General features: G+C 43.3%; 2 protein-coding genes across 5 annotated transcripts in view; both read right to left on the reverse strand.

The window, feature by feature from the left end:
* LOC131881524 (uncharacterized) overlaps positions 1 to 1,698 on the reverse strand; it is a 6,254-nt gene extending 4,556 nt beyond the window's left edge. Inside the window, exon 1 of the mRNA XM_059228410.1 lies at positions 878 to 1,698. Within this exon, the coding sequence (XP_059084393.1) occupies positions 878 to 1,698 (821 nt within the window). The remainder of the gene's footprint in view (positions 1 to 877) is intronic.
* LOC131882616 (WAS/WASL-interacting protein family member 1-like) lies at positions 1,430 to 12,087 on the reverse strand. Of its 4 annotated transcripts, none has more exons than XR_009373512.1 (10): positions 11,631 to 12,087; positions 10,859 to 11,235; positions 10,239 to 10,402; positions 10,027 to 10,089; positions 6,522 to 7,094; positions 6,186 to 6,453; positions 2,468 to 2,823; positions 2,253 to 2,400; positions 1,885 to 2,186; positions 1,430 to 1,813 (listed from the first exon to the last, which is right to left on the reverse strand). XR_009373512.1 is itself a non-coding variant. In XM_059229810.1 (9 exons), exons 2-9 carry the CDS (start codon positions 11,205 to 11,207, stop codon positions 1,972 to 1,974), a joined length of 2,136 nt encoding a protein of 711 aa, XP_059085793.1. In that variant the 5' UTR covers positions 11,208 to 11,235; positions 11,631 to 12,086; the 3' UTR covers positions 1,854 to 1,971. The 4 variants fall into 4 exon arrangements, 1 of the variants encoding a protein (XP_059085793.1); XR_009373511.1 differs by having other exon boundaries at positions 1,430 to 1,823; XR_009373513.1 differs by lacking the exon at positions 10,027 to 10,089 and having other exon boundaries at positions 1,430 to 1,823; positions 11,631 to 12,083.
* Positions 12,088 to 12,107: the final 20 nt, after the last annotated feature.

Here is a 12,107-nt window from a genome sequence, read left to right on the forward strand (position 1 = left end):
TCGTGAGATTTTGTGCAAACTGTAATGTTAGTGAGTTGATCAATTCATTCTGAGCTGAGCCGCAATGAATGTACAGAAGTTGAGAAACAGTCTCATTCTTAACATTCGTTTTGAACATCAGGATATCTACTCCTGTGCTCTTCTACAATTGACGATATGCAGGTTAGTCTGGATATTTTGAGGCAAGGGCTCCAATTAGGAATGAAGAAGAGAAGTCAAAATGTGTGAGTAAAATGCTCCTTTCTGATGTATCTCAAGGTTCAGAGAGTACTTAACATTTTGCCAAGTATTGCAATTCAAAGTCCAAATCGTAGTACAAGCCTCTCCATGTCAGAGTCGCAGTATTTCACCATTTGGTCTTAAGAAAGTTTCAGGCTTTATCAAACACGTTTTGGATGTCTTTTATATAAACCTGTTGGAATCAGATTTTAGTTAAAAGGTGCATATAGAATGACAGAACATTGCTTTCATACCCATTTTGAATAAGATGCATGGTTTTTTAAAGAAGCAATGAGAACCAACCAACTACACCTTCCGTACACAAAGAAGATGCATCTTTCAAAATGAGCTATTTGTGAGACCATTCAAGCTGGATGCAACATATTTAAAATACCTTGCTTTGATACAAAATATCTGGACAACCCTGTAGATCATGAAGCCGTTGCCGAAAAATAGGTTTATTCACGAGAAGCTATGATCAAAATACTTTTGAGGACTTGCTCAAACAATGTTAAGATTTAGAAGTCGGTAAGTCATGCCTACAACTTTCAAGGTTGATAGAATCTTCGAATCTGGAGAGAGTTTTATTGACACTTTATGTCTACTTTAAATCTTCAGTGTTCAACCCAACCATGTGGTGCATGTATTTCAAGTTTACTCAATGAGCTGGTCAGCTTCAGGGTCATTATTTCGGCTTCTCATTCTGGCTATGCAATAGCCAATCAGGACAACAATGACGGTACCGCCCAAAACGCATCCAACGATAATGGGAATCAAATCACCGCCCAAGGGAGGTTTATCGGTTGGAGTAGGGAACGTAAAAGGTGACACCGTTGTGCTTTCTGTGCTTGTGGGCGAAAATGTGTAAATATGAGTTGATGGATTGGTGGATGATGTTGGATCCGGAAAAGTAAATGGAGAAGACTTTTCCGTCGAAGTTGTTGGATCTGGGAAGGTGAAAGGAGACGATGTTTTGGTGGTTGAAGTAGTTGGATCCGGAAAAGTAAACGGCGAAGGCGTTTTATCTGTGGTTGTTGTGGGGTCCGGAAAGGTGAAGGGCGAAGATGTTTTGGTCGAAGTGGTTGTTGTTAGAGTAGTGGTAATGGACGTAGTTGTGGTCGTAGTAGTGGTTGTAGCAGTGGTAGTAGAAGTAGTAGTAGAAGTAGTAGTAGAGGTTGTAGCAGTTGTAGCAGTTGTAGTAGTTGTAGTAGTTGTAGTAGTTGTAGTAGCTGTTGTAGTTGTAGGGATAGTCGTCGTCGTTGTTGTTGTGTGATTCTTCATTGTATGTTCAGATTCCAGGGGGAGGAGTACCCTACCTCCGCCAACTTCTTGTCGCTCATTTCCCAACATATCCAACTTTGAATCTTTTGCTTGATCCATTGGAGGCAAGTCGCTCATGGTATTGAGACCATTAGCTTGAAAGCTCAAGCCAATTTGGCTGATGAACAAGGTTAGGATTACGACCTTCATTGTAGACATTGAGCGGCGCTGAATCACTTGTGACTGATCAAGAGATGTTAGTAAACTGAGTGTCAAATCTCAAATTCCCATGAATTGATTGACCACACAATTGTCCACCTTACCACAAATTGATCTAAAAAGGCCTATGATAAAACCCCAGTTTTCGTCATCAATCGCATCGTTGACCTTTTATTTCAAACTTACAAAAACACATCTCAAGGGCTGCAACATGGCGCAACAAAGGTAATGGGAGTTTCTCCACATCCTGATTTTAAACATTCCCGCCAAAATTTAATCCGTTTTGGCGGGCGTGTGTTGACTTGGAAAAATCTCACGCATTTTGAGCGAGAGCTCATCCATTTTCATCTTCATGGGAGCCAAGCCCTCATCAACGACAGCTTGATTGTCCTTGTAAATCTTGGGTAAAGTGAATAAAATCACCCATACCAGAATCAGAAGAGTCAATCCATTCATCCATTTGCCTACGTAAGTCATGGAATACATGGCTGAAAGAAATTAGGCATAGACGAACAATTTCCCAAGATATTTTGAGTGGCCTTAGAGATCCTTACTTGCTGCAAATTTGGTCGTGGCAAAAACGTCTTGGAGAAGAAATACAGACTTCATTCCTGCTAGGGCTTCATTCAGGTAAGTTAGTAACCAAAGGGCCAGTTCGTGGACTTGATTATCAGGTAAGGTCAAGTCTATTTCCAAATGTACCTGGACCAAGAAGAATATCGCTGAGTTTAGAACAAATGTACGCACACATGTGAGCTCCACAAGTTACCTGAAATGGATGGCCATCGTTGGTCTTGTTGATGGCGGCCAAGACGCTTCGGTAGATCCTAAATGCCATGGTGGCAGTGAGCAAGGCTAGTACCAAGGTACTGAAAGCCGAGATGAGGGAGACATGTCGAACTGCGGTGAGCAAGACCAACACCGTTCCAAAGGTGATCCCTGACTCTAAAGGGTTGGACCATTGAAGGATTTCTTTGATTTTCGAGCGAGTTAGCCACATTTTAAGTTTGCAACGGGGTGCTGATTCTCGACTGTCGTTCAGGTGCTCCTTTGAGCGGATTTTTCTTGGCAACATGCCCAGTTTGAGCATCGTTATCCCCCCCATCCTTCCGGTGTTGAGCAAGGCTGTTAAAGAAATGCAAATGCAAAAAGGTTGTGCTGGGTTTCAAAAATCAAATTGCCAACTTCTATATTTGCTACCAATACAAACTACTCTTTTAAAGATTACATGGTTTGCGATTGTATGATATCATGTATTGTTTATTGTGGCAACCACTCCAACACCATGCAGTGGCAGATAAAGGAGTTTTGGTATAATGTGTAGATGGACATGTTTCGCGATGATTTTTGTCCTTCAAATAATAAAATGCCTCTTCTTCATTGTTGCCCACCAACACTTTGACATGTCCGTTGAGTAATTTGAATGTCCACATTATATCATTCTTTTCACGGCGAGACTGTATGGACTCACACCGAAGCTTTACCAGACGCTCATGGTAAGTAAGCCCACCTGTTCCAGGCATTCCCTTAGTAAAACGGCGCAGAACCGATTCGATGTATGTCACTAAGGGATCCCTCGACCTTAACTAATTGCTTCCTACCCCAAATGAACCTTATTAACCAATTGAGAACCTTGCCTTGGATTCCAATCTCATGGAGCCTGTTAACTAATAGGCCATCATCTAGCTTGTCAAAGGCCCTGGCAAAGTCAAGATAGATGTTTGATCCTATCTGTAGCAAAAAGTCAGTGCATTTGAGACGGAGCTTTAAAAATAATCGAGGAGGAAACCTTTACACATTTTTCTTTCCCTAATTAAAAAAAAAAAGTAACCCGTTACCGGTAGCGTTCAAGCCCTGGTTAAAGCCAAGTACTCTTGATTTTCGAAACGAAGGTATTAAATCCTACCTATTTTAAGAAACAACCAGAGGGGAATTGTCGGGACCAACTTTAACGTATCTTACCAATGGTGACTGGATAACTCGACCCAGGACAACTCGATCAAGGACAACTCGAACCCGCCGGACAACCGACCACGCGGAAAAATCGACCCAGCGGACAACTCAACCCAACGGACAACTCGCTTAACTCGACTCGACAACAGTCATCAAAAACACGTCCAATTTTCGAAAATTGAAAAGATTTTGAAGTTTTTAAACAAGTAAGGAAGTACTTTCGGGATAAAAAAACACATGAGGTTTGTACAAAGCCTAAAGATGGCTAGATAGCTGTCTTTCTATATACCTTGGTAGATGCCTAAAATATTCAACTTTAAATCAAGCAACTCGTTTCAGCTGCCTAGATATTGTAAATCTGACACTAAAGCACATTTATGTTGTTTTACTACTTTTGCCGACGGATATCTCCTCAACAGTACATGAAGTCTCACAAGGACTTCATGACAATCATTTGCGCCAGTTTTTTACGCATCTAAGAACCCAAAACTCAATACAAACAAAAGCATTTTGTTTTCTCTTGGACATCTGCAATAAAACCGTCAATTTCAAACAACTTAAAATTTATTAACTTCCGAAGTATCCCTCCTTGGTCATTGACACTTTGACCATAAAGATCAAAGAGGACCAACGCCATTCACCGTCAAGGATTTCGATGTAGTACCGTATATGCTTGATACGCTTACAAATTAATTGCCGTATCAATAAGCGAAAGTGAGTTCGGCTGGTCACACCTGGAAGTATTTAAACCCGGGTTTTACCACCCTATTTTTGCTGACAAATTCCGGCAACTTCATGATTAAAGGGAGAACGAAAAATAACCATGATGTAGCCTTTGTACAGCTAATATGAAAAGCAATAAATCATATGAGTCTTAACGTAAAGTCTCTACAAATTGATTTGGAATGGAACAAGTTTAGGTTACTTTATTAATCATAAATCCATAATTCATTACAGTAAGTTAAATGTTGAAAGTCTGTTGGGTACAAAAAAATAGATGGAAGTTCTTTTGTAGATAACACGACTTCATGATAATTTCTATCGTCATTGATCTTGATAAGGGGTCCAGTTGGGGGTTGTTCAAAGCTTTTGAGACAAGGATGTTCAAGGGCAAGAGGTTATGTAAGGACAGAGCAGAATAAAATCTAGAACGGATCGGGAGTCTGAATGAATTTGGCACTAAAGACGATAAAGGGAACAAACTGTTCCAAATCGGCGCAGAGGGGAGAAAATATCCAAAGTTAGGCAGCATGCTTACTTATCCATACAGTAATCAGGGGTTGGATGATGGTCACAATATTAGATTCCTCTGACATTATAAATTTGATGGAATTATTATTATTTTAAAGGTGTATAGTATCGAAGTTGTCATAGTATTAATGATAATAGGTGTAGTAGTAGTAGTAGTCGTGGTCGAAGCGACAATGATGATCCAAATTCAATTAAAAGGTAGTAGCAGGAGTAGTAGCAGGAGTAGTAGTAGAAGTAGTAGTAGTAGTAGTAGTAGTAGTAGTAGTAGTAGTAGTAGTAGTAGTAGTAGTAGTAGTAGTACTAGTAGTTGTAAGGATAGCAGCGCGTCAACGGATCCGTTTGCAATCTCCCGGGTTCGTTGGGGTTATAAATCTTCGCTCTTGATATCACAACTGGGATTCCTTGCGATTGCTGAAGGTTACGTCCCTTCTTTGTTTTCACTCACACCGCACTAGATGTCGTCTCAAAGCAACAAGTGCCATTCAAAGTACATTATTAGCATCTGGAGGTGTTTCCGGCCCACATTTGTTGGTTGCCCAATTGAATATGGGTTTGCATTGCCCCATGGGGTTGGGATGGAGGTTGAGGAGCCGGATTCCTCTTAGCCATACTCCCGTGACGCCCGGACACTAGACAAGAGGACAAAAGAGGACGATACAAAAGCACAAATTCAATAGCTGAGGGAGGAACACGAACGAAAACAAGGTCAATTAATATTAGCACTCGAAAGCCCAATTTGCATTTAAAAGGTTAAGAGTGAATGGGTATTAGAAGAAAAAACAATGAAGGCCGAGTTTCGATGGCGGCTCAAGACGAGTCCCAATAATCAAACTCGTCGTCAAACTCGTCCACGTGGAACTGATGGAGAGTGACTTGAGCCATCCAAATATCAGGTGGAAAGTCCACTGAAAGAATCAAGGATGTAGGAAAGTACGTGAGACAAAGGTAAGTGCGTTGAAAAGCAAATCAAAGCATGGGCACTGAATCATTGGGCAGGTGACGCTTGAAACCGTAGATCTGAGGGCATTGAGAGAAAAAAATATTACACTACATCTCCCAAAAGACACCTACACACAATCACCATACCCACCACCCACAAACGATTTGTTCCAGGTCAATAAATGCACAAAGTTCTATACTAACGATTTTCAAAACTACGACATGGGCGACCAATGTTGTGCGAGCAACGCCGATTCAACAGTTTCGAAGTTTCAAAACGGCTTGCTTTTGGTTGAAATTACTTCTTGAATTGCTCTCCACAATTTGCCCCTCTTTATACGTACGTTGCGGTTGTGTCTTGCTGGGGTAAGTCTTGGTCACCCCCACGTATGGCTCGGGAGGCGGCAGAAATTGCGGCGTCTTGAATCGGTTTTGGAAGCGTTGCTCAAAGCTTTCTCCGCCCGAGTTTGAGGAGGCCGACGAATTGTAGCCAGAACTGACGTTGTTGTTGCTGCTATGGTTGTTGTTTCTGAGGGAATGTCGCCTTGTGGGCGGTGTGGGGGCGTCATTAGATCCGCCACCCATGTTCACGTTACTTCGGGCATAGTGTGACTATAGAGGACAGGGAAAAACAAAATGGAAATCCCGTTTGAATGCGGTTTCAAACGATCAAATCTTACCGACGCCTGCTTCTGAACAACTGAAGGCTGTGGTTGACTGTGACCTCCTGGATCACGGTGTGGTGGGGGTGGGGGAGGTTGTGTTGGGGGTTTCATGGGGGCAGACCGAGTGGCTACTCGGCCCATCCCCCCCGTGGGTGGAGGCGGAGCAGGACCACCAGGTCGTTTCAAAGTCCCACTGCTCTGTGACACCGTCCGAGTTGGTGGTGGAGGGGCGGACAGAGACGAATCGTCCCTCGACCTCTGGCTCTCATAACCCGGATTCTGAGCTTTGTGGTTAAAACTCTTGGCCCGCATGGCGGGTTGGTTACCCACTGTTTGAATTAGAGTGTGTCGAGGCTTGGGAGGCGGCTGACCACCACCATTCAAGGATGACGGACCAGTCCCATTTGGCACAGGGGGAGGTGGTGGTTTGGAATTAGGATGCTGTACCTTACTTGAGGGCTTAGCCCGAGGCACCAAATTTTCTGGCGGGCCTGGGGCGTGGCTTGGTTTTCGATAAGAAGAGGAAGAAGAGGATCCGACGGAGGGGCCGGGACTAGCACTCGGAGGAGTCAGCGAGGGTGTGGAGTTCTGTGTGAAGAGAATATGCATGAGAGTCATTGACGTGTCACCATGTTGTTCGGGTTCGTTTAGGATTAGGTCCCATAGTTGGTGCTGTTCAAGATAGGCTTGAGAACACTTCCGTTATTTTCATTGAGCAAAGCGAAAAAAAAACCCGAGGAGCGATTTCTTATCTACACTACGAAGTTAATCAGTCATGCCATAATGCCGGGGGATGCTTTAAAGTAGATGTGTTAGTAGGGTTAGGTGTCACCAAGTGCAAGGTAGTTAGTATCTATGTCATACAATGCTTGTGAGGGAACCAGTCTTTTGGAACATAGAAAGATCCTCGATGTGAAGCAAGTCGTCCTCGAGGAATGAAGGTGAGCTCCCTTGTCGATTTAGCCATCGCCCAGAGGGCAAATGTCTTCGGGCACAATTGTAGGAGAATCTCCGGATGTATTCACTTCGAGCAAGAGTTTTCACATTCGGAAACCCTGCAGTGGTGGCAGGACGATGGGCACTCGAAAGGCCCCCGGAATTCCCGGTTATTCGACACTTCACGGCTCCCACATTCATCTTGGGAGCTAGAACATTTCGATCCAACCGCTACTTTCAATTATTCAACATGATCGATCGATGTTGGCCTTTCACAACCAGCACTCTTCTACGCTACGAAGGATGCGAGAAACGGATCATTTGGCCTTGAATACCTTGGAACATCTGCGAAAGACCACCAGAACACTTCAATGGCTTCCCCTAGCTCCGCTAAGGCAACAATCATAAGGGCGAGCTTCTGTTTCACACTAGAGCTTCTTCTCACTCCTGCTCAAAATGGCAAAACGAGCAGTCTCTCCTACTCTTTATCGGTCTCACTTTCAATAGACAACATTATAAAGTGATTTGGTTTTAGAACAAGGTTCTTCACAAATGGACCTTCGAGCTCAATCCTCTCGACAGTCAGACTTGGAGCCGATCCGACCACTCTAGAAAGACTAACAATGGATTGCACCGAAAGTTTGGGAAGAGCGCGCGAGAAGAAAATTCTTCAGGTTAGAAACCGTCGCAACCGATTCTTAATCGAGAGTACTTTCCCTCAATCAGACGCGGATTCTGGCACTTGGAGAAAAATATGTCGCGTGGAACGAGATTCTCCACAACACGCTCAACATGTGGGGTGACTTACGGTAATCTTTTGAGCCTAACAGGAATGCCGTACATCCTGCAACAGAACAGTGTCGGCTTCTTTATTGAGGCAACTCTGAGCATAGCACTTGCATGCAGTTAGTTACCGTATTTCAATGCGGCGTGATTTTGAGATTTATAATGGATTGATTTCTAAGTAATCTGACGCGTCCGCTTTGTGATAAAGACATCCGAGTCTTTAGAAAGTACCAGAACTCAAACTAGATCATTATTTATGTGATGTTGGTCATTTACGCAATTGTTCTGAGAGGAGGAAGATTCTCAAGCATTCTCAGTCAACGCCTTTGAGGTGGAAAAGTTTCCCACCACAAGCAGGTCGACGCCAAATTATGAAGGGAAAGAAAACGAAGTGGACATATTTCCCAAACCGAATTGCTACAGGGTGAAGCAAAACGAAGCTCTAGAACCTGGCTTCTGTTAAAGAGGATCCGACGATTTGATGGCAAAAACAAGAATCAATAGAAAGGAACAAAATAGGAAGAACAATATTTACTCGGGTTTTGCACTGATAAGGAAAAGCATCATCAACCAGTCACAATGTCCGACGGTTTTGTTGGTTAGCCGTCGTTTGGAAACAATGACCAAGATGCAACCGAATACAGAAACACCCCGTTTCTGAGCTTAACTCAGTGGGAAGGCACATATGTACACGTCTGTTGGATAAAATTGAAACCGAGAAAAAAACGAAAGCAAGAAAACCAACATCACCGACCAAAGCATAACGATTGCTCCATGCGGTGGTTGGCCAAACATCCCAAGCCTAGAGAATGAATAAAAACGGACCCCAGATGCCGCGTCTAATTGGTTATGGAGATCACTGAAATACGTAGTCTCCCTTTGTCCAATACCCTTCTGACATGTACATATTAGTAATTAGTTTATGCCCTGCGTCCCCGTCTGTGAATCGCCGGTCTGTACAAGGCTTGGTTAAGAAATGTTTCGATCCTGGATCCCAGATATTCCCTCAATAAGAGACGTTATCGAGCCTTACAGTGTGTCTTAAAATGGGTTTGGCAGAGAGAGGTGGGGTTAGGGCTGAGACTTGAGCTCAACTGAGTGGGCCCTCGAAAACCCGCTGTGGCGACAATTTCGGCACAATTCCGCCGGTAGATGTCCTCTTCCCTCTCTATACTCTCAAAACTATTGACCAGTTTACTAATGCTTGGGCTTCGGATCAGGGAAGGAGGGCGGGGTTTGAGCTTGGGAGGATCTCCGGGGCGCCCCGTCTCCTTGTTTATGGTATGGTAGCTGTTGTTGTTGTGGTTTACACTCGAGTTTGTTTTGGACCGAGAGTTTAAGAAGTCCTGGATAAAAGGGTAACACGCTTTTTGAGGATTGGCACAGAACACGATTACAAAGAGCAGGGATAGAAGAGATGGTGCAATTGAGGAAAACACTTACCTCATCAATCAAAAATAGTTCACTATTGATTTTGACATATTGAGTTCTAAACCGTGACATACACTTTTCATGCACTAATCTAAGAGGCAGTGAATGACACTTTCCTGAGCAGATTTTTGTGATGACAAGTCTTAAAACTTTGGAAGGCTTAATGTAGTAAAAATAAAGAAATAAAATGATTACGGTTTGGAAAAGGGGGAAAGTAAGAAGACAATGACCTGTGACCTTATTGAACTCTTAGAAATGAAAGACTGATTCCGTAACAGTGTTGTGGGAAATAACAAGAGGTGTGGAATGTGCAATCACAACTGAAGAATTACGAGAGAATAGCAAAAATATCTTGTTCATTAATTACCCCAGATGAAGAAGAAAAGAAGAAGTTGTATTTCTCATCCGACATAGACCTTGATGAATACAGCTTTTTTGTGGAGGGAGGAAGAGAATGAGGGAGAAAGAGAGATCAAAGGAAAATCACCATCAGATGGAAGGTCTCTCGCTAATCGTATCAATATAGAGTTCACCAGACAAAAGAAGCATTGATTTAATTCGGACATTCATTGTTCTTACCAGACTAGAGGAGGAGAACGAATTGTGCTGATGGATGCCTGCATTTGAATTTGACCGGTTGAAGTAATTCCGACCTTGACTACCATTTTGAGGCGTACTCGAAATGCTAGTATTGGCATTGACCTTCGGCGTTGATGCAAGATTAGTGGTGCTATGACTGACATCTGTAAAAGAAACCACGGTAGATGAAAAAGTAAGTATCAATTGTTTGGACATTTGTTGTAATATAACGCAGTTGAGCGGTTTGGTGAAAAAAAAAATATCACAATAAACACTCATTGACTCTGATTGGCGGGGTAAACAACTGAATAATGAAAATTATATTGTAAAACACGGTGTCAAAAAATATTTTCTTTTCGTCCAAAATGAGACCACATCAAACGCAATTCAACTACAATAGAAAACTTGACATTTGATAAATCACGACAAATATTTCCCACAGAGGTTGACTAAAACCTTTGGCAAGGATGGCAACAAAATAAACTCGCATCCTATACAACGTATCAACCTAATCTCCATTGGCGTTGTTCTTGGTAAGAAAATAAATAAAACCAATTCAATGTTTAGGTCCAACCTCAGTCACATTACCGTATTTTCCCTCAATTCAACAAAAAGCTCACCTGCGGCTCGTCCAGTGTGGACTCCACCTTGTGTTCGATTTAGGGTGGGGAATCCACCCGCAAAGATTCCCCCAATACCCGGTAATTTAGGGGTAGAAGCACTAGAGGCTTGACCCAAACTAGCCCCTCCGGCCCGGCCATTTCCACTTTGAGCTGGGGCAGTGGGTTTGCCACCCACACTCGGACCACTCCGATCATTGGTCACCGTTTTTTTCAAGGCCTTGCCTTGCTGAATGGATTTTAATAGCGCACCCCGATCCGTGGGACCAGCGGGTACGCCTAATTTGGCGGGTGATAACCCACCCACCGGTGGTGGTGGGGGACCCGGTGGCGGTGGAGGTGGCGGCATGATGTCGGCTAGCACTCACAACCGTTCACTAAAATGACCAAGACACGAACTATTGAGGACGTTTTCTTATCAAGAATATAGAGAACTCAGGACGAGGACGCCAAAAGATAAGAGTGTGAGTAATAGACCTGGATTTTCGGCTGTCCAAAGTTTAGTTTGAATTTCCCCTTCAGCCAGGGTATGCTAATCCCGCCCTAAATAGCGCATTTCCTCCTGACACACTCTTTGTTTGCGCTAACCTTTTTCGGACAGTTCAAGGCTTACATGATGAAAAACAATGGAATAATCCCTGCGAGTTCAAAACTACTCCTAAAAGATCAACTCTTTTGAACCGTCATAATGAAAAAATTCAGGGTTTAGTATAAACCAATTGCGTATGAATCAAACCATTCGCCATTCAGATGCACGTCAATTCAGACTCACACCAGAATTGATGATCCATATCCAATCCATTCAATGCCTTTCAAGAGTGTTGAGTCTGATAGTAAATGACTGGGTGGGTCGAGGGTTGAAAGTGGGAACAACGCGGATCCAGATGGAGTTTTCGAGGGTCATTAACAGCACGGTAACAGGCGATGCAATCTCACAAAAGGGATATTCACAATCTGGGACGCGAAACCCTCATGGAGAATGACCCATGGTGTGTGCGTTGGAAGCTCCCAGGAGATGTGTCTTGGGCGTTAAGGAGTTCCTTCCTTGACGGATTCACTGGGCTGGGGGCCAGTTATGCCATTCGGAGGAACTTGGGCGAAATTCGTTAGGTCAAATCGGTGCTTAAGATAATGCGTTGAAGAAGTCCAAGTTTACGTCCAATTTTGTAGGGGATGGGGTTTGAAGGTCATGTGAGGCAAGTTTGTGGGATTAGAAGGTGATTTGGCCCGAAGAAAGACACCTGCTGTA

The sequence above is a fragment of the Tigriopus californicus genome, chromosome 6 (genome assembly GCF_007210705.1).
Source record: "Tigriopus californicus strain San Diego chromosome 6, Tcal_SD_v2.1, whole genome shotgun sequence".
Taxonomy (NCBI): domain Eukaryota; kingdom Metazoa; phylum Arthropoda; class Copepoda; order Harpacticoida; family Harpacticidae; genus Tigriopus; species Tigriopus californicus.